Below are 18,618 nucleotides of genomic sequence, written 5' to 3'. Positions count from 1 at the left end.
TAGACCACTTGATTTCATTAACTTTTTTTAAGCACTTGGGCGTCAGCAAGTTTGGAAAAAGGCAGGGTCTGTGAGCTTAAAAATGTTATTCCAGGTTATTGTTGAAATAAACTACAAACCAGGTTGTTAATTCATTTAGGAAGAGAATATAGTTTTTCTTTTATAAAAATCGCCCCCAAAACTCACAAACACTTAAACTGACATAAAAAATTGGTCTATCTTTGTAGGAATTAACAAAAAGGAAGGAACAAAGCACAAACGGCCCCTGGGAAGTACATCACGTCAGGCGTGACCCCTCACAGTACTCTCTGCTTCCAGTTTGGCCCTCAGGAGTTTTAAGAAAAGAAAGCTGTTCAGTCATCTAAACCTATGTTTCTGAAGAGGTAGGACATGGACTCCCCATTGTGAATCCGACGGATGGCTTCTGAAAGGATCATGCTAATATCCACGGTTTTAATTTTGGGGCACTGGAGCTTCTGGATTTCATGTGGAATCGTATTGGTAACCACCACCTGCAAGTCAAGAAGAAAAAACACCAAGAACATCAGGAAAGCAGGAAGCTCCCTGGCTGGATCTGAAAATCCCACATGTTCTCAAATCTCTGCAGTTCTACCTGGCAGGACAGTAAGTCTACTATCATCCCTTCAACGATGTTTTCAATCAATGTGAACACTACCTGTGTTTCTTTCTTTTTTAAAGATTTACTTTATCTGAGAAAGAAAGAGAGAGCGTGTGCACAGAGGGAAGAGGCAGGGGGAGGGGGGAGAGAGTCTTAAGCAGACTCTGCTGACTGTGGAGCCCGATTTGGGCTCGACCTCAGGACCCAAGCTGAAAGGCAAGAGCCAGATGCTTAACCGACTACACCACCCAGGTGTCCCCATTACTTGTGTCTCTTAGGTCAAGATCTGATATCCTGAGACCCACAAAGCCAGCTACAGGCAAAAAAGACAAAGAGTCAGAACTACTGGTGAGGATGTGGGGAAACTGGAACCCTCATACGCTGCTGGTGGGGGTGTAACATGGTTTGGTTACTTTGGGGAGCAGTCTGGAAGTTCCTCAAAAGATTAGACAGAATTGCCATAGGATCCAAGAGAAACGAAAACACATTCTCTGTTCAGAAACTTGTACGTAAATGTTTATGACACCATTATTTACAAGAGTCAAAACGTGGAAACCACTCAAATCTCCATAACCTTATGAATGAAAAGACAAAATGTGGTATCTCCATTGGATAAAATACTCAACAAACAGGAATGAAGTACTGATACCCTGCTCTGGCACGGATGAACTTGCAAACCACACGCTAAGTGAAAGAAGCCAGACCCGAAAGGTCACAACATCATGTGATTTCATTTATATGAATTGCCCAGGGGCACCTGGGTGGCTCCATCAGAAAAGTGTCTGCCTTTGGCTCAGGTCATGATCTCAGGGTCCTAGGATTAAGCTTGACATTGGGCTCTGTGCTCAGCAGGGAGTCTGATTCTGTCAATCCTGCTCTCTCTGCTCCTCCTCATGCTAATGTTCTCGCTCTCAAATAAATAACTAAAAATCTTTTTAAAAAAATGCCCAGATTCGGTAAATCTATAGAGACAGGAAGAAGGTTACTAGATGCCTAAAGCTGAGTAAATAGAGAAGAAATATGGGGGGTGGCTGCTAGTGAGAATTGGGGTTTCTTTCTGGGGAGATGAGAATGGGGGCTGCACAGTTTTGTGACTACACTAAAAACCAGCAAATATACTTTAAATAGGTGAACTGCATGATATGTAAATTGTATCTCAATAAAGTTGTTTTTTTTTTAAATTAAGATTTGATAAAAAATCAAAGACAAGCAAGCACTTTTTTCAACAGCTACAAATGGAAAAAAAAAAACCTCAGCCTTCTTTAAAAAAAACAGGAGATGGGATGATTTTTAAATTATATTTATAATCTATACTCCCTATTTCTGAAATAAGCCTCAAAACCGCTCATAATAAAGACGCACACACACAATGAGATTGTTGAAATAGAGACGGTCAGGGATAATTCAGAACCAGCACCAGGAGCATGAAAAGCTACCTCATCTGATTCTTGCTGACTCCTCATTTTGAATCTGATATTCCTGGCAACTGAGGCAAAAAATGGAAACACAAGTAGTCATAAAAGTACCATCACTGGAACCAAACACAGACCAGTCTGCACCTCTCACACGGTAGTGCTGCTGTGCCTGCACACCCTGCATGGCGCTCCCTCGTGGGCCTCGGCCCCTCACCAGTTATCACCCTCACTGGGGAATAGATCCTCCAAATTTATTTGAACCACTTTTCGCCAGTACCAGTTTTACTGAGATAATTCATGTACCATCCCATCAGCCCTGTGAAGTGTACATTCACTGGTTTTCACGACACTCACAGTTGGGTTTCTTATGTCTCCCCGAAACAAACCCTGCACCCCCTCGCTGTCAGTCCTCACCTCACCGTTCCCCAAAGGCCTGGTGACCACTAATCTACTGTCTCTAGGGATGCCTATTCTGGACATTTCATTCAACTCTTTTAACTAAAACAAAGAAAACCACCTCAAATCTTGGTTTATCAACCCCGAGCAGAGTCTACTGGCTCCTGCTCCAAAAGATGAGGATGGCAGCCTCTCTCTCCAGCTCCTGACTTATGGATTCCGTCGTCACTCTTGCACTGTTTATAATCTACTGTACGACCATGCTTTGTCTGGAAGTTTACACGAAAAACCTGAATTTCCCACCCCGTTCCTAACCTCGGAACCTGACTGAGCCACTAGCTACTGGCCTGACTCCCCCTTTCCGGGCATGGGTGCCAGAGGCCCCTCTCAGGACACAAGGGCGCCCATCTGCAGAGGCAGCCTCTCCCTCAAGACTCCCACACCTGACTCAGGTGTAGTTGTGTCCACTTCTGCTGCTCTTATGCCTCCTCTCCAAAGTCTGGTCTGCTCTAGGAGGCCTGGCCCCCACACTCCTCTGGCTTGCTCTTTCAAATGTGCCACATGCAGCACCCGTGGGAACCACGTGGTTGGACCGTGGCAGCTGAGGCCTGCCAGAGGCCTGAAGTCTTCTCAGTCTATGTGATATGTGAAGTCCGTGTTGGATTTGTCCTTTCATGTATTCTTGAGCCCTAGGGTGTCTGTCCAGCTGAGTAAGGAGGCTGGATCTGATCCAAGCCACACCAGACTGGCCTCTGACTGTGCGGAGGCACCTAGAACCCATCAACACAGAGCCAGGCTCAGGAAGGTGTACTGCCAAAGAGTAAAAGTGTGGGATTCAGACAAGTAAAAGGAGTTTGACCAATGTAAGATTCATTTCCCAGGAATCTAAAGGGCAAAACACCTCCATTTCTTAAAAGAATAAAAATGCAATTTATGCAGTGAAAGCAAACAAGGAGACAAGCCAGGGGACCTCGGGGCGGGGGGTGAACAAAGCAGGGGCAGTAAGCCAGGACAGCCTCGCTTCAGCCTCGTAGGAGCCACAGGTAGCCTGGGACAACGGCCCTGTTTGCCCTCCTCCCCCAATTTCATACCACAGGCGTCCATACCAGCAAGACAGCCGGGCTTTGGCAGCATGCAAGTTAAGGTCTGATCATAAATGCTCAGCCTACTAACTGTGTGACCTTAAGAAGTTACTTAACCTTTCCGATGCACAACTTGTCTCTCTAACAGGGATACCGACAGGGACCATGCAGGGCTGTGATGGGAGTTCAGGGGACGGAGTGGGGGGACTGTACACAGCACCACACACTGCATATTCCACTTATGAGTCAGTAAACTTATTAACTACTACTGTGGGCAGAAGAGCAAGGCTTTGGATCCATGAAATGCAAACACAACCCACATTGTGAATTCATTCTTAACCAGAGAATAACACCCTCGTCACCAACTCTCTATAACCAGGACCCGGAGGTACACAGGTGCCAGGGCATGCTGCCCAGAGTGCTGGCAGTTACCTCGTCGATGGCAGATTCTTCAATCAGCCGGGGAGCATCTGAGGACAACAAGCCGTGAGTGGCCATCACAAAGATCTTATACGCGCCCCTTTCCTTCAGGGTCTCAGCTGCAGCGAGGAAGCTGTCCACATCATCGATTATGTCATCCTGTCAAGTCACAGAGGGAGCATAGGGTATGTGAACACGGGCGCAAAGGTGGGTTTACACAACCAGGAAAAAGAAAGGGTGTGGACATGTCTGGGTGGCATGGTGACCTGGCCGCCGTGCCCCCACTGCATTCCCTGTACACTTCTGGACCACACCCGAGGCTCTACATCATCCCTAGTGGGTCGGGAACTGCGCCCTCAGCTTGCAGGGGCTCTAGCGATGTTTGCTGAAGGGTTTTTGTTTTTTTGAAATGCAGAATAAAACTGGAGGTGCTTCACTCTAGCTAGCCCTTTCTTCCTTTCCTGTTGTTTTTCCTTATTTTCCATATTTTCTCCACTGGGCACAAGGGAAGTATGCTTTCTACGTATGTTTTTATAATGGGACAGACAGTAATAGTGTTTTAACAAAATACGCAGTCCATGGTTTCCTACCTATGCACCACAGGCTCCCAGTGTGATGGGGTAGAAAATATATAGAGGGGTCTCTGCCCCCAGTTTCTGGCACAAAGTCCCAAAAACCCTTGGAAATTCCTAAGTGATGAGAGCACCAGAAGCATCTTCTATTCTAAAGAGGTGACCCTCAGCCCCGAATGGGGGCTGGTCACCAGAGAGACCATGCCATGAGAAGCCTGGGATTCCCAGCCGTCCATTCTCCAGAGAGTGGAGAGGGGCTGGAAATGGAGTTAATCCATCATGCCTATGTGATGAAACCTCTATAGCAATCTCAAAAGTATAGGGTTTGGAGAGCTTCCAGATTGGTGACTACACCCACACACTAGGAGGGTGAAGTACCCCAACTCCACAGGGCCAGAGTATCCTGTGCTCTGAACCCTCCCAGGTCTTATCCTATGTATCCCTTCATCGGTATCCTTTATGACATCCTTTAATAAACTGGCCAATATTAATGTTTCCCTGAGTTCTGTGACCCACTTTAGCAAATTAATCCAATCTGATAAGGGGTCGGTCATAGGAGCCTCTAATTTGTGGCCAGATTGTACAGAAGCTTGGGCAACCCAGGGCTGTACTTGCAATACTTGCAAACGGCATTTGAAGTAGGGTGGGGGCAGATTTGTGGGGCTGACCCTTCACCCGTGGGGCTCTGACGCTAGCTCTGGTAGAAACCATCAGAACGGAGTTAAACTGGGGTGCCCAGGTGGCTCAGTTGGTTAAACACCTGCCTTCATCTCAGGTCATAATCTTGGGGGGTCCTGGGACCAAGCCCCGTGTTGGGCTCCCTGCTCAGCAGGGAGCCTGCTTCTCCTTCTCCCTCTGCCTTTCCCCCTGCTCCAACTTGTGCACTCTCTCTGAAATTTTTTAAAAAATCAAATAAATGAATGAATAAATAAATCATAGCTTTTCTGCCTTAAAAAAAAAATCCTATATTTGCAATCACAATGCAACCCACCAATTGTACTTTCGGGCATCTATCCCACAAGTAGAACTCCGTTCACACAAAAACTCATATACAAATGTTCATGGCAATTTTATTTCTAATAGCAGAAAAATGGCAACAATCCACATGTTAATGGGTAAGCCGTTCAATTGTGCTACTAACCTGCACGGAAAACTGCTCAGCCTGAAAGTATGTATTTAACATACCTTAGAACTTGAGTGGCTCTCCAAAGAAGCACGCTAAGTGAAAAATATCAATCTTAAAGGCTGCCTGACTGTTTACTCCACTTATATGACTTTCTTGAAGTAACTATTATACAGAGGACCAATGAGTCACTGCCACAAGTTAGGGGTCAGGGGCACAGGAGAGGGGTGTGACGATAAAGGAGTAGCATGAAGGAGCTCTGTGGTGATGGAGTAGCTGACCGTGGTGGTGGTTATAGAAAGCTCCATGTGTGATAAGACTGCACACGTCTATATGCACACAGGTCACACTGGTGCTATCGGAAGCAGCTGTGTGGGTCGTAGTGATCTGAATTTCCAGATTATGTTACTGCATCACAGTTAAGCAAAGAGGAGGAAGCTGGATAAGAGAACAAGAGACTTCCCTATATAACTTGGGGGGGGGGGAGCTACTTCCCACCAATCAATAATTATTTCAAAATAAAAAGATTTTTTTTTTTAAGATTTATTTATTTATGATAGACACACAGAGAGAGAGAGAGAGAGAGAGGCAGAGACACAGGCAGAGGGAGAAGCAGGCTCCATGCCGGGAGCCCGATGTGGGACTCGATCCCAGAACTCCAGGATCACACCCTGAGCCAAAGGAAGGCACTGAACCGCTGAGCCACCCACGGATCCCTAGATTGTTTTTTTTTAAATGCAGTTAGAAAGGGAGCAAAAGCATTACTGAATTCACAGCATCTTGTTACTACAGATTTTGTTAACTGAGGAATAAATTAATGAGTATTTATTAAAAGGGTGATATCAGAGATTCCTTAATTCAGAAAAAACTTTATAATTCAGAAATTCATAAACAAAATTACAAGCATGGGGGAGCATGTGGGGCCCCCACTATGGAGTCTTGGTTAACTAGTGTGGCCACTTTAAGAACAGTTTGGCACCAGCCAGTAAAGCTAGAAATGTGTGTGCCTTCAGACGTAATGACCACACTCCCAGGCACCAAGAAAATCTTACATATGCACCAGAAAATAGGCGCAAGATTGTTCAGAGCAGGGCACCTGGGTGGCTCAGTCAGTTAAATATCTGCCTTTGGCTTAGCTCATGATCTCAGGGTCCTGGAATGGAGCCCCATGTTGGGTGTCCTACTCAGCAGGGAGTCTACTTCCCCCTCTCTCTATTCATGCGCACATACATTTCTCTCTCACAAAAATAAATAAAATCTTTACAAAATTATAAAATAAAAGATTATTCAGAGCAGTATTATTTGGAAATAGAGAAACTATATGTTCAATGCCTGGAGAACAGTACGTTGTATCATGGCTGTTCCATGGAACAGAGCAGAGCAATAAGGAAAAATAATGTACAACCATGTTACTACATGGAGAAATCTCAAAACAGCATTGAACAAAAGTCACAAAGTACACAAAGACGTCATTATACAAACATCAAAAACATGCTAGACAGAACCACCTAGTGTTTGGGGTACATGTACTTATGGCAGACTGTCACAGCTAGTAAGGGCATGAACGATGACTTTCAGGCTGCTGACAACCTCTGAGTGGAGCAGAGAGAAGAGACACCAGGGAGAAGCCGAGGCTGCTTCAAGGGGACAGGACAACATTCTGTTTCCAAGCAGCAGGGTACCCACGTGTTCATCTTATCCTTCCTCTAACTATACAAGCATTAAACGTACTCCTACGGTACACTGGTTTTGTGAAGTGCAAGAGGATGTGCATTTTAAACAGTTTTCATCAATTTTGTACCTTACTTCTATCCATCATAAAACAATTTTCTATGTTATGACAAACAGCTGCATAATATTTAGTTAACTAAGCAGTTAGTTAAAATTTCTTAATAAACTAATGGTAACAATTTTCAGTTTTGTGACCAAAGTAAACATTTAGCACAAGGTATCAACTTAAATGAGATTCACCTGGCCACACTGCTATCCCCACACAATTCACAAATAACACAAGAGAATAACAATGAATAATAATAAAAGGTCTACCTACCACAATGATGGCGATCCTTCCTCCCACGTCACCTACAACTGTGATTGGAGGCTTCTCTTTGGGAATCAGCACTGGTCAGAATAAAAGACACACACACAAGTTTCTAGATTAGAGCCTTTAGAAAGGAATGTCTCATGACAAAAAGTTCCAAGAAACTCAAAACAGATGGGAACCTCCGCAACCTGCAAGAGGGCAACCATGGAAAACTCACAGCTGACTTCATATTTAATGAAAGACTGAAAACTTTCCCCTAAGACTTGGAACAAGACAAGGATGCCTACTCTCACCATTGCTACTCGAGGTACTGGATGTACTAGCCTGGGCAATTAGGCAAGAAAAAAAATAAAACATATCCAAATTGGACAGAAGGAAGTAAACTATCTTTATTAGCAAATGACATGATTCTACATATAAAAAAATACCAAAGAATCCACATAGAACTACTAAAGCTAATATACTAATTCACCAAAGTTGCATGGTAACACACAAAAATCAGCTGTTTCTACATACCAGCAACAAGCAATCTGAAGAACAAATGAAGAAAATTCCACTTGTAAAAGTACTGAAAAGACTAAAATACCTAAAAATAAATTTAACCAATAAAGTGAAAGACGTGTACGCTCAAACTTACAAAACACAGCTGAAAGAAACTAAAAACACAAACGGAAAGACACCCCATGGTGTTCATGGATCACAGCATTTATACTGTATAGATGGGAATGTGCTCCCAGAGTAAGCTAGAGATTCAATACAATCTTTATCAGAATTCCAACTGCTTTTCTGGAAGAAATGACCTGATCCTAAAATCCTAAAATATGGAAATATAAGGGACACCGAATAGCCAGAACAATCTCTAAAAAAGAAAGAATAAAGGTACAGAACTTGGGCAGCCCGGGTGGCTCAGCGGTTTAGCACTGCCTTCAGCCCAGGGCTTGATCCTGGAGACCCAGGATCGAGTCCCACATCAGGCTCCCTGCATGGAGCCTGCTTCACTCTCTGCCTGTGTCTCTGCCTCTTTCTCTCTCTCTCTTTCTCTCTCACTCTGTGTCTCTCGTGAATAAATAAAATCTTAAAAAAGAAAAAAAAAAGTGCAGAGCTCACATTTCCCTATTTGAGAACTTATTACAAAGCTGTATGACTCAAATGTGGTAGCAGCATAAGGATGGAGATACAAAGATCAATGGAACAGAAATGAGTGTCCACAAATAAACCCAAACATCCATAGTCAATTGATTTTCCACCAGCTTTTTTTGAGTTGTCACTGATATACAACATTGTGTAAGTTTAAGGTGTAAAACATAATGATTTGAAACATGTACATACTGCAAAATGATTAGCACAGTAAAATTAGTTAACACGACCATTACCTTTACATGATTACGATTTTTTTTTGTATGTGACAAGAATCTTTAATATCTACTCTCTTAGTAACTTTCAAGTACGTAATACAGCATTATTAATTATAGTCACCATGCTAGTAGATCACCAGAAGTTGTTCATCTTACAACTGGAAGTTTGTACCCTGACCAACATCTCATTTCCTCTGCACCCCCAAGCCCTGGCAACTACCATTCTATTTTCTGTTTCTGAGTTCGACTTTTTCTTTAGATTCCACATATAAGTGTCATCACACAGTATTTGTCTTTCTCTGTCTGACTTATTTCACTAAGCACAATATCCTCAAAGTGCATCCATGTTGCCATAAATGGCAGTATTTCCTTTTTTATGGCTGAATAATAGTTTTTTCATCCATTTTTTTATCCATTCAACCACTGAAGGACAACACTTAGAATTGATTTCTGACAAGGATGTCAAGGCCACTCATAAAGAAAGAACAGACTTTTCAACAAGCGGTGCTGGGAAAACTCGATATCCACACGTGAAAGAATGAAGCTGTACTTTTACCTCACACTATATCAAAAAATGAACTTGAAATGTATCAAAGATCTAAAAAATAAGAGCTAAAGGTATAAAACACTAGATAGAAAACATGAGAATAAATCTTCATTACCTTGGATTTGGCAAAGGATTCTTAGCTATGACACCAAAAGATAAGCAATAAACTAAAAACTGGATGGATTTCATCAAAATTAAAACCTTCTGTGCATCAAAGGACACTATCAAGAAAGTGAAGATGACCTACACAATGAGAGAAAATATATGTATTTTCTATTAAGAGTCACCTGTCTAGAATACACAAAGAACTCTTACAACTCAACAATAAAAGGACAAACAACCCAATTTAAAAATAAGCAAAAAATTTCAATAGACGTTCTCCAAAGAAGACACACAAATGGACAAGCATATGAAAAGATACATCATTAGCCATTAGGGAAACTCAGGTCAAAACTACAACGATGCAGCACTTCAACCCAGTAGGAAGATGATACTCAAAAAATCAGAAAATAAATGCTGGTAAGGATGTGGAGAAATCAAAACCTTTAATCTTTGCTGGCAGGAATGTAAAATGGTACAACTGCTGTGGGAAACAGTTCGGTAGCTCCTCAAAAAGTTAAACATAAATTGCCATATGATCCAGCAATTGTAATCCTAGGGATAGACCCTGGAGAAATGAAATCCTATGTCTGGAAGAAACTTGCACATGAACATAACAGCCTTATAGCCAAAGGTAGAAGCATCTCCAGTGTCCATCAGTGCACGAAGGGATAAACACACTGTGGCATATCCATACACAATGGAGTATTATTCAGCCATCAAAAGGAATGGAGTCCTGGTCCATACAAAGACATGAATGAACAGCAAAGACATCGTACTCAGTGAAAGAAACTAGACAGAAAAGGTCACAGACTGTAGGATTCCATGTATATGAAATGTCTAGAACAGGCAAATTCATAGGAACAGAAAGTAAATTAGTGGGGGGAGGGAGCGTGGGGAGTGATTATTTAATAGGTAAGGGTGTTTCTCTGGGGTGATGAAATGTTTGAAACTAGGAAGATACGGTGGTTGTACAGCACCGCACATGTACTCAATGCCTTTAAAACAGCTGATTCTGTGTTGTGTACAATTTTTTAAGAAAGATCAGTGTCACTAAAGAAAAAAAGTAGGAGTGCTTTAGATCAGGGATTCTCAACCTGGGCACCACTGACATTTTGGGTCAGATAATGCTTTGCGGTGGGAACTGTCCTATGTGTTATGGGATGTTTATAGCATCATTGGCCTCTTCCCACTAGGTGACAGTAACAGGCCCCTCAATTTCAACCACCAAAAATGTATGCAGACACGTCCAACTGTGCTCAAGGGACAAACTCCATGCCACCCTCTCCCTGCAGCGGATAACCAATGCTGTGGATTAAAAGAGGCTAAAGACAGGACAAGAGAATGCAATGTGATCCTAGGTGGCAGAGGTGGGGGAGTGGGGACGGCAGAAATGTAAAACCAAACAAAGCAAGGTAAATCCCAAAACTGAAGTCGTTTTTTTAAATTTTCCACACTTGCTTTCCCAGGCACCTGACCAACACCAGCAAAAGATACAACGTGGTGTAGCCTTTAGGGAATCAACCTGACAAAAAGCCGTATGAACAGGCTTACCTCTGGACTCATAAGTCTCACTCTTAGAATCCTATCATGAATAAGCCCAGGTATAGACAAAGTGTTTACCCACATAGGTGCACTGCAACATTATATATAAAGACAAAGAACAGGCGAAAACATTGGGGTGCTTGGATGGCTCAGTTGAGTGAGCATCCAATTCTTGGTTTCAGCTCAGGTCATGATCTCAGAATTCTAAGATCAAGCCCTGTGTGGGGCTCTGTGCTCAACACAGAGTCTGCTGGAGATTCTCTCCCTCCTCCTCTGCTCCTCCCCCTCATCCCCACTCTCTCTAAAATAAAATCTTAAAAAAAGAAAAAAAAATAGGCAAAAACAAATACCTGCTAAACCCTCGTTGGGCTTAGGTTTAAGTCACATCCATAGGGATCCCTGGATGGCTCAGCGGTTTAGCGCCTGCCTTCGGCCCAAGGCATGAACCTGGAGACCCAGGATCGAGTCCCACATTGGGCTCCCTGCATGGAGTCTGCTTCTCCCTCTGCCTCTGTCTCTGCCTCTCTCTCTCTGTCTTTCATGAATAAATAAATAAAATCTTAAAAAAAAAAAAAGTCACATCCCTAAGATGGGATATTCAACAGCCATTAAAAATGTTCTTTCTACAAGTTTCCAATCACCTGGGAGAAGGTGTGCTATGGAGCAACATATGCATTCTGTACCGTATGCACTGCAGCCCCATAACCCAAGGAAGGAAACCATGAAAAGTGGCTGACCAAAAGATGAAAGTGCTGTGTCTCTGGATTTCACACTGATGGCTTCCTTTATGCACTATGATGTTTTAAAAATTTATATAATGTTTCATATTCTGGAAGAGTATTTTCTTTTTTAGTTGGCATTTTTCGTGTCTAAAAAACACGAAAATACAAACTAATTTTTTTTCTTTTTTTTTTAATTTTTAATTTTTTAAATCTAATGCTAAATATCAAAATCTTTGGATGTCATCACAATCTCAAAACATAGGTGTGAGATGCCATAGGAATAATGCTTTCTTTTGCTTTCATGTATCTATTTGCTACTAACTTAAACAAGTATTATCCATTGAGCATCAGGCTATGGAATGTACAAAAATGTTCAACATATAGGATCTGTGAAATTACAATTCTGGCCAAGCCCCCCAAAATCCTCTATAGTGTCCACTACTTTACACTAGTTGAGTCAAAATGTAAACACAGAAATGTTATAATTAAAATCGTGAATGAAACTAACTGAAACAGGGTCACCTGGGTGGCTCAGTGGTTGAGCATCTGCCTTCGGCTCAGGTCGTGATCCCAGGGTCCTGAGTTCGAGTCCCACACTGGGCTCCCTGCAGGGAGCCTGCTTCTTCCTCTGCCTATGTCTCTGCCTCTCTCTTTGTGTCTCTCATGAACAAATAAATAAAGTTTTAAAAAAAATAAAATTAAATTAACTATCACAGTGGGAGAGGACCATCTCCTAAGATGGAATGGGAGAACACAGGTTTTCCCATCCAATGAGCCCACTGCTAGATTCCCAGGGCAGTGATGTACATTAAGCCACAAATGGAAGCCACAGATGTAATTTTAAATTTTCTAGGAGCCACGTAACAAAAGTACAAAGAAATAGGTGAAGCTAATTTTAATAATACATTTTACTGAATCCAGTATCTCAAAAATACCATTTCAACATAGACTCAATAAAAAATTAATAAAGATCTTTCACATTATGGTTTTCACATTGAGAGTTCCTGAGAGTTTCACATTCCCGGCATGTCCCATCTCCCACTCACCCCATTCCAGGGGGTGGACGGCCACCGGGTTGGACAGTACTGCCAAGCCCAGCACAGCCCTACATCAAAGCCCTCCCACGGTGCATTTCTGTAATTTCAATAGCCTCCCAAATCTGTCCTCCACATCTCTTGCCTCTCTCTTCCCTATAATCCATCCTAACATTCGATGCAAGCCTAGACATCCACCCCTTACTACCTGCTCCCATCTTGAGAGAACTCTGCTTTTTGTAATGCAAGTATATTAACTGGCATTTCTCCAGCAGACTCCTGCTATCTAACCCCCATCTTTTCCCTGAAGGACCTTCTAGCAGTCAGCATGGTATCCTTCCTGGTCACACCACGGCCAGACACAGGCCTCCCAGCTGCCCCCCTGGCACCCTGATCTAACCAGCACCTCCCTCTACCTCCACCTGCCGAGATCCACAGGCTCAGCCCCAATCTCAGCTTCCTCATGGCCACTGCAATACAGCTTTCCTTCTCTCTTGGCAAATGAACAAACTCCTGGGCAAAGCAAGAACCCGAAGGGATCCAGAATATGCCACAATGGTGTAAAAATGATTCTGAGCTGAAGGCACTGGAACTCCTGAAATTCTGATTGTCTAGAAGCACAGACCCCAACAGAACTCAAAAGAATTCAAATGTCATAAATCCCCTGCTAGGAACAACCAGGGAAGATTACTAACCTCCCAGATAAGAAGTCAGCACCACACCTAAACAGACACAGTCACAAAACTATCCTACTCCCCTCTGTGCTAGGGGACCCTTCATCTCTCAAGTCACTTGTTTTCTGGTTTCCCCTGTTAAAATGTCATAGATTATCTTTTCTTGCACAAATCTATCCTGTGTGAGTTTTATTTGCATGACCCTGAACCTAAAGAGGGCAGGGGAAATTTTTGCCTCTCCAACAGACTAAAGGGTAGTATTTTTTTTAAGATGTTAATAAAGCACAAAGGAAGTTTCTTAAAAAACAAAAGAAAAAACAAACAAACAAACAAACAAACAAAAAAAAACAAAAGCAAATTCACACATAACCGCCCCACCCTGTCATCAGTATTGGGATCTTTTGTATTCCCTCAGGGGCCTCACACGAGCAGAGGTACTCCCATATATTCCAGATTTTTCTCTAGTATGCAGACAGTCTTAATTACTTTCAATGGGCTGCATGATTAGTTGTGCTGATGCAAGATAATTTATCAAGGCCTACCCTCTGCTCAGCCATTCAGACTTTTCTAATATTCTGCATTCAAAATAACACTATTGGAATCCCCAGGTGGCTCAGCGGTTTAGCGCCTGCCTTTGGCCCAGGGTGTGATCCTGGAGTCCCGGGATTGAGTCCCACATCGGGCTCCCTCCATGGAGCCTGCTTCTCTCTCTGCCTGTGTCTCTGCATCTCTCTCTCTCTGTCTCTCATGAATAATAAATAAAATCTTTAAAAAAAAATAACACTATTAGTGAATAACTTACACAGAGTGTTTTGCTTGTGTTAAACTTTTCTCTAAGAAAAGTGAACGAATTCACTGAGTGAATGAATGGAATTCTCTCAAATGGAAGAACTGAGCCTTTTCAGAGTTCCTGCTATGATCACACAGACTGCTTCTAGAAGGCTCTACTGGGCAGCCTGGGTGGCTCAGTGGTTTAGTGCCACTTTCAGCCCAGGGCATGATCCTGGAGACCCAGGATTAAGTCCCACGTCGGGCTCCCTGCATGGAGCCTGCTTCTCCCTCTGCCTGTGTCTCTGCCTCTCTCTCTTTCTGGGTCTCTCATGAATAAATAAATAATCTTAAAAAAATAATAATAGAAGGCTCTACTATCTATAGCACTACCAGAAATGCACTTGTTATGACAGGGCCAGAGAAGGTATTAGTCAATTTTTGGCAACTTAAAAAATCAAAGAGAGAAGAGGCAATTCTCAGTTGAAAAACAATACACGGAGTTAGCCCTAGAAGCAAAGAGGGAAGTGACAAAGAGGGGCCAGCCCACTTACTGGGGATCTCCAGGCTTGGGTGGATGGCAGCTACACTCCTGACCATGGGCGGGGAATGCCGTCCATCCACCAGGTCTGACTCGGCATCCTGCGCTTCTCCGTGAATCACCGCGATTCCCAGTCGCAGGCGCTCCGCGAAAGACTGTGCCCTGAGGGAGAGCATGAGACACAGTTCAGAAAGCACAGAGCCCCTGTCTCCTGATATTCACAGCAGAAACATTCCAGAACACAAATCCAGTGTGGTTTCCAAAAGGATTAATGAAAAGAGACAGGAAATAATCTTCACGTCTTCGGGTCCAGGACAAAGCATGGAGACCCCAGGTGATAAGCATGTCCCTCTGGCAATGGGCACCAGTGACCTGGTGGCAGCTGGCCCGGTCTGCATTCAGCCGGCCAGCTGAGCCTGCACTAGTTAACTCCACTAAGCCTAAACCACGGCTTCCTTGCTTGTAATCACTAAACCACCTCGCCACCTACCCAATAGTGACAACCAACCACGGGAGACAACGCACTAAATACTCATCAAAGTCATAAGCATCAATGTTAATGTTTTACCAAGATATAAGTGAGACACAATAAATTGTACATATTTAAACTGTACAATCTCATAAGCTCTGATGGACGCATACATCCATGTCACCATTAGCACGATGAAGACCATCAAAATATTGATCACTGTCAGACGTGTCCTTGTAACCTCTCCTTCCAGCACCTGGCAACTCATAATCTGCTTTCTGTCACCAGAATTTGGCCTTTTCTAGAATTTAATTAGTGGCATCAGAGTATGTAGTCATTTCTTGTCTTACTTTGCTCACTAAGGATAACATTTTGGAGATTCATCCACATTATATGGCACATCAAGAGATTATCCCTCCACATTGCAACAGCCCACTACTTGGGGCCACCATAGTTTGTTCATTTATTCGATAAATTTCTGAGATGTTTCCAATATTGAACCATGACAAAATAGCTTTGAACACTTATGTGCAAATCTCCGCATGGACTCACACTTTCTTTTCTCTTGGGTAAACACTAAGGAGTAGAATGGCTGGATCACAGGGTAGGCATGTATTTAACTCTCTAAAAAAAAAACAAACTGTTTTTACAAAGTGGTTGTACCTTTTACATCCCCCTGAGCCGCACATGGGGTTCCACTATTTTCATGTTCTCATTGACATGTGGTGTGGCCCATCATTTCAAATGCTATCCATTCTCATGGGGTGTAGCAGCACCTCACTGTGGTTTCCATTTGAATTTTCCTCTTAAAAAATGGTGCTGAACATTTTTCATGTGCTTATTTGCCATTCGAATACATACTTTGGTCAAGGGTCTGCTTATTTTTTGCCAATTTTTTAGTTGGGTTGTTAGTTCTCTGAGTTTTGTGGGCTCCTGGTTGGGTTAGTTGGTTAAGCATCTGACTTTGGCTCAGGTCATGATCTCACTCAGGATCCTGGGATTGAGCCCCACGTTGGGCTCACCACTGAGTGGGGAATCTGCTTATCTCTCTCTGTCTGTTCCTCCCATCCACTCATGTACACATGCTCCCCTCTCTAATAAATAAATAAAATCTTTTTTTTTTTAAAAAAAAAACCTAGGTTTGGGGAATTCTTTATATATTCTGAATAGAAGTTCTCTTTTTTAAAGTTTATTTATTTATTTATTTATTTCAGATTTTTATTTACTTATTCATGAGAGACACAGAGAGAGAGAGGCAGAGACACAGGCAGAGGGAGAAGCAGGCTCCCCAGGGGACTTGATCCCAGGATCCCTGGATCATGATCTGAGCCAAAGGCAGATGCTCAACCATAGTTTGGGGCCACCATAGGTGTCCCTAAGTTTATTTAATTTTTAAAGTGATCTCTCCATCCAATGTGGGGCTGGAACTCACGACCCCAAGATTGAGTTGCATGCTCCTACAGCTGAACCAGCCAGGAGCCCCTGAATATAAGTTCTTTATCAGATATGTGCTTTATAAATATTTTCTCCCCATCTATGCCTTCTCCTGTCATCCTCTTAGTAATGTCTTCTGAAGAGGAGTTTTACTTTTGATGATGTCTAATTTAATAATTTTTTTTCCTTATAAAATGTACTTTTGGTGTCATATTTTAAAAATTTTTGTCCAACCAAAGTCACAAAGATTTTTCTCCCAAGTTTTCCTCTAGAAGTTTTAGTCTTAGGTTTTACATTTAGTTACAGGATTCATTTTTAGTTGATTTTTGTATATGATGTGAAATATGGCTCAAAAAATTATTTTGCACATGAACATCCAACCATTCCAATATCATTCATGAAAAGGATTATTCTTTCTCACTGAATTGCTTTTGTACCTTTACTGGAAACCAGTATTCTAGATATGCATAGATCTGTTTTTGGAATCTATTCTGTTCCACTGATCTATTTTTCTATCTTTACTCCAATACTATGTAATCATGATTACTTTAGCTTTACAGCTAGTCCTGACTTGAGTGTTAGAGGTCCAACTTTGTTATTCTTTCTCAAAGTCTAAATAGCACTTACATATATATTCAGTGGATGGACAAGTCCACCTCAATCATATTTGGCCAACACTCAAATCCCATAATCACTGGTATGGAAAACATCCTAAGAAGTGACCAGTGGTTCTACTACCTTCCAGCAAACAACATATAGCTGAATCACCGTGGATCGCTTTCTTCAACCCTTTCATCTGTGAGAGATAATAAATGTTGACTGCCAACCACAGAAGATCAAATGAGGTAACAAAGATGTTTTAGTTTCCAGCTGCTATAACAATACCACAGACTGGAGGTGCTTAAACAACAGAAATGTATTTCTCACAGTTCTGGAGGCTAGCAGCCCAGAAGAGGGCACAAGAGAGCTGGCGCCTGGTGAGGGCCTGCTTCCCGGTTTGCAGACACCCCTTGCCTCTCATGGTACCCTCACATGGCAGAGAGCAGAGAGACAGAGCACTATAGCACCAGACTTTCCTCATAAGGGCACTAATCCCAGACATGAGGGTTCCCACCTTCATTACCTAATCACCCCCAAGGCTTCATCTCTTAATACCATTGTATTGGGGGTTAGGATTTCAAGATGAATTTTGGAGGGGACACAAATACAGTCCACCATAGTGACACTACACATAAGCTTCCTGAGGGAATCTTCTCAGGCCTCATCAGACCCGGCACAACAGCTTATCAATAAACATCTAAATGAAAAAAAAAATTTTAATAAAATAAGTAAAATTAAAAAAAATATCTAAATGGAGAAATGACAAATGCTGTCATACAACTAACTGACTCTTAACACAGGTTTGAACTGCATGGGTCCACTTATAGGTAGATATTTTTCTAACAGTAAGAATAAAGTATGTAATACATATGCCATTCAAAATATGTGTTAATCAGCTGTTTATGCTCTCAGTAAGGTTCCAGTCAACAGTAGCCCATTAGAAATAAGTTCTGGGGGATCAAAAGTTATGTGTGGATTTTTGAAGGATGGGAGATTGGCACCCCTAAGACCCATGTTGCTCAAGAGTCACAAATGCCAAAAAAACTGAGCCAAAGACTACCACAATGATAAAATCTCATCAGCAAATGATATTAAATACAAACTGAATATTACAGAGTTACTAGAAGACTATCCATCTGGGCGAGTCAAAAGAAAATTC

At 42.4% G+C, this 18,618-nt stretch overlaps 1 protein-coding gene across 5 annotated transcripts in view; it reads right to left on the bottom strand.

The window, feature by feature from the left end:
• The window catches only part of PRPSAP2 (phosphoribosyl pyrophosphate synthetase associated protein 2), a 49,370-nt gene continuing 30,752 nt past the window's right edge, over window positions 1–18,618 (bottom strand). For all 5 annotated transcript variants that reach the window (XM_072820909.1, XM_072820912.1, XM_072820910.1 and 2 more), the window contains 4 exons: window positions 14,970–15,118; window positions 7,678–7,748; window positions 3,945–4,091; window positions 1–512 (listed from right to left, as the gene is read on the bottom strand). In XM_072820909.1, coding sequence (XP_072677010.1) covers window positions 354–512; window positions 3,945–4,091; window positions 7,678–7,748; window positions 14,970–15,118 — 526 coding nt within the window. In that variant the 3' untranslated portion in view covers window positions 1–353. The remainder of the gene's footprint in view (window positions 513–3,944; window positions 4,092–7,677; window positions 7,749–14,969; window positions 15,119–18,618) is intronic.

Source organism: Canis lupus, chromosome 3 (genome assembly GCF_048164855.1).
Source record: "Canis lupus baileyi chromosome 3, mCanLup2.hap1, whole genome shotgun sequence".
In the NCBI taxonomy this organism is placed as follows: domain Eukaryota; kingdom Metazoa; phylum Chordata; class Mammalia; order Carnivora; family Canidae; genus Canis; species Canis lupus.
Note: the sequence above shows the minus strand (reverse complement) of the source record. Positions and strands in the feature narration are given on the sequence as shown.